This window comes from Pistacia vera, unplaced genomic scaffold (genome assembly GCF_008641045.1).
Source record: "Pistacia vera cultivar Batoury unplaced genomic scaffold, PisVer_v2 Contig52, whole genome shotgun sequence".
In the NCBI taxonomy this organism is placed as follows: Eukaryota; Viridiplantae; Streptophyta; class Magnoliopsida; order Sapindales; family Anacardiaceae; genus Pistacia; species Pistacia vera.
Window position 1 is genome coordinate 1345122 of NW_022196357.1, and position 3020 is coordinate 1348141.

Consider the following 3020-nt stretch of genomic DNA (forward strand, 5'->3'; position numbering starts at 1 on the left):
CTAATTATAATATATTTCCTGAGAATAAGTTAATTAAAGTCTTGTTCAGATACAAAATATGTCGTGAAATTCTAATCAGCCTTGTACTTCATCAGTCTAATAAGTCTCAAAACTGTTAAAGATTATTCTTAAAGAATTGTTTTATTAGAGCTTAATCACCATCATTAATTTGAGCCTAAGATATATAGATGACCATATTATATAATAACCGCAAGAATAATGAAACTAATACTAGTATACTGTACTTGGAATAAATACAATTTATTTCAAAAAAATACATTACAGCAGATTCAAATTAATACAATGAACAATTTTCTTATAATTTGTGTATATGAACTTTTGAGTTTTGATTATGCGGAGGCAGCATAAACAAGCTGCCCCAATGAACAAAGTAAATGAAAGAACTTGAAAAAATTAAAAATTAAAACTTCACAATCTTTCCTGTATCGAGTATTGATATCATGACAATTAACTTTTTCTACCACGAGATTGGTGATGACTCTGACGATGTAAGGCTGCGAAGAAGGAAACAGCGATGATCAGTTAAATATTAGGAAAATAATTAATTAAGCATGCAAAATGCAGCAAAATTATTATTAATAAAGCCAAATTAAATACCTACTTTAGAATATTTTCCCAATAAGATTCATTGCTTTCATTATCCAAGAGTTTCTTCCAATCTTCAAAAGTAGAGGAGGCTGGTGATGAGCTGGTGGAGAAATGAGTTGCGTTGCCCTTGCTTTCCATTTGGCTGATAGTTGTCGTCTCATTAGAGACTGAAACCAATTGAGGAAGTGTGTTCTCAGCACGATAGGAACCACCATTAAAGCTGTTATTAAGAGCATCAAGATCTTCTGAGCAGTTCCAAGAATCGGCAAGAGCCCGAAGGTCTTCGTCGGTTGCTTGAGAGATTGAGCCCGGATTCAGAGAAGAATCATGGGGACGCACCTGATCATGACCCTCAGTAGGATTGATTGTTTTGTTCATTAGTCCTTGAAATAATGGGTTAAGATTTTGGGAGCCTAAAAGAGCACTGGTGCTATCAACGTTTGGAACAAGTGATGGGTTTGCATTCATAATCTGCAGTAGATTTTGCAAGAGCTGGATTTTGGCAAGTTGAGCGGCGTCTGTTTGTAACCTAAGAGCAATATTATCCCAAGGGTTCATCAAATTGCCAAATGGTGCTGCAGAAATTATCTGGGAAAGATTCAAAAGTTGATTGAGATCAGTCCTCGGCTTGTGTGTGCTTGGATCAATTCCCATTCCGAGTAGCTTCTTCCTTATATTAGTGTTCCAAAAGTTCTTGATTTCGTTATCCGTCCGCCCTGGAAGATGGCTAGCAATTGTCGACCACCTGCATCGAATCTACATGTCAGTCTCCAATATTAAAACATAAAGCAATAGAATTTTCACACAGAGAAAAGAAAATTACTTGTTTCCGAGAGTTGCGTGAAGCTCAATGATGATACGCTCTTCTTGGTCGGTGAATTTTCCTCTCTTGATATCAGGCCTCAAATAATTCGTCCATCTCAGTCTGCAACTCTTGCCACACCTGTTCAAGCCAGCGAGCTTTGGAAGTGATCTCCAACTTCCACGCCCGTGGTTGTTAATGTAATCAATAAGCTTCTGATCCTCTTCTGGAGTCCATGGTCCTTTCTTCAATTTACTATTGTCCTCAGAACAAGAAGGAGATCTCATTGTGCCAAGACAGAAGAAAGAAAGAATCAATTGAATAAGATATGTAACGATGGAGAGATGGATTCGTTCAGATTTGTTGCTTAGAAATTGAGGTTGAAGATAAATCTGGGTGGGTAATGGAGGTTTTATTTATAGGTGCATGAGGGAGATGTAATTCAAACCTATGAGTTCACATTTTCATTCTTTTTAATTATTACTATAATCTTAATTGACTAGCTTTTTAAAACCAAGGTAATGAGGAGGAAGTGAGAAGTGCCCTAGAATCTACCACCTGGCGTCTAATTCGAACCAAAAAGAGAGAAAAACAAAATCAATTAAATGGCATTAAAATCAGGATTAGGTAGTGAAGGTGTTATTTAATAAGAGGAAGAATACATAGTCAAATATTAATTATCACATGGTTTAACTTTCATTGAAAATTTACCATGTTTCTATTCATCTGAACCTTCTCAATTAAAATTTACTGTATTTCAACTGTATTTCCGAGTTGGAGAACATGCATTATCCGGTGGTATACGTATATGAGTTTGCAAATATTTAAAGGAAAGTGCTACACTCTGCACAATCTCTTCTCAAAACTTTATCTCACGATCTCGACGTGACAGTTTGTAATTGGTAAATTCATAATGAGTCTCACCTGGGTCCTACATGATAAATTGTAATTGATCAATTGTAAGCTGTTACGTTAGGGTTGTGAGAGAAAGTTTGTTAGAATATATTGTAGGTATAGTATTACTCATATTTAAATGAAGTAGATTAAACAAAATGAAATAATCATTAAGGATTTATGTTTCATTTAATTAAAATTTTCTACTCTACCCATTGATGTAATGGTGTGAAGTAATTTATACAGAAAATCTATGATTTTCAAATAGAGCAAGACTCTATAAATCTCACTAATAATAAGGTTATTTAATTCGTTCTAGCCTCACATTATTGGTATCAGCTAAGCCAGGGCATAGATTTGGTTTTCTTGTATTTTTTATTATACATTATGTATTATTATCAATGTCTTTGTCTTGTGTATATATTTATATATAAAGACTTACACAAAATGAATATTGAACAAGGACAGTATACATAACATCACTGTATATTTAATGAAGTATATTAATTAACAATAATACTATACTTACAAAGATTTCCATATAAAGTGATGTGGAAAAAAATAAATGGAAGAGTAAAACAAAAAGTTAAACTCATTAAATTCATTATTCCATTCATTTTTTGCCACATCACTTTGTATAGAGATCTTTGTAAAATTTCTTTGTAAATGTAGTATTACTTATTAATTAAAGACATCATATATAATTGCATGAAAG

The 3020-nt window shown here is 33.4% G+C and overlaps 1 protein-coding gene across 1 annotated transcript; it reads right to left on the reverse strand.

The window, feature by feature from the left end:
• Positions 1 to 287: 287 nt before the first annotated feature.
• LOC116106564 (transcription factor MYB39-like) lies at positions 288 to 1779 on the reverse strand. Its single transcript, XM_031392939.1, has 3 exons — positions 1433 to 1779; positions 623 to 1354; positions 288 to 515 (listed from the first exon to the last, which is right to left on the reverse strand). The coding sequence occupies exons 1-3, from the start codon at positions 1696 to 1698 to the stop codon at positions 479 to 481; spliced, it is 1035 nt and encodes a 344-aa protein (XP_031248799.1). The 5' UTR covers positions 1699 to 1779; the 3' UTR covers positions 288 to 478.
• Positions 1780 to 3020: the final 1241 nt, after the last annotated feature.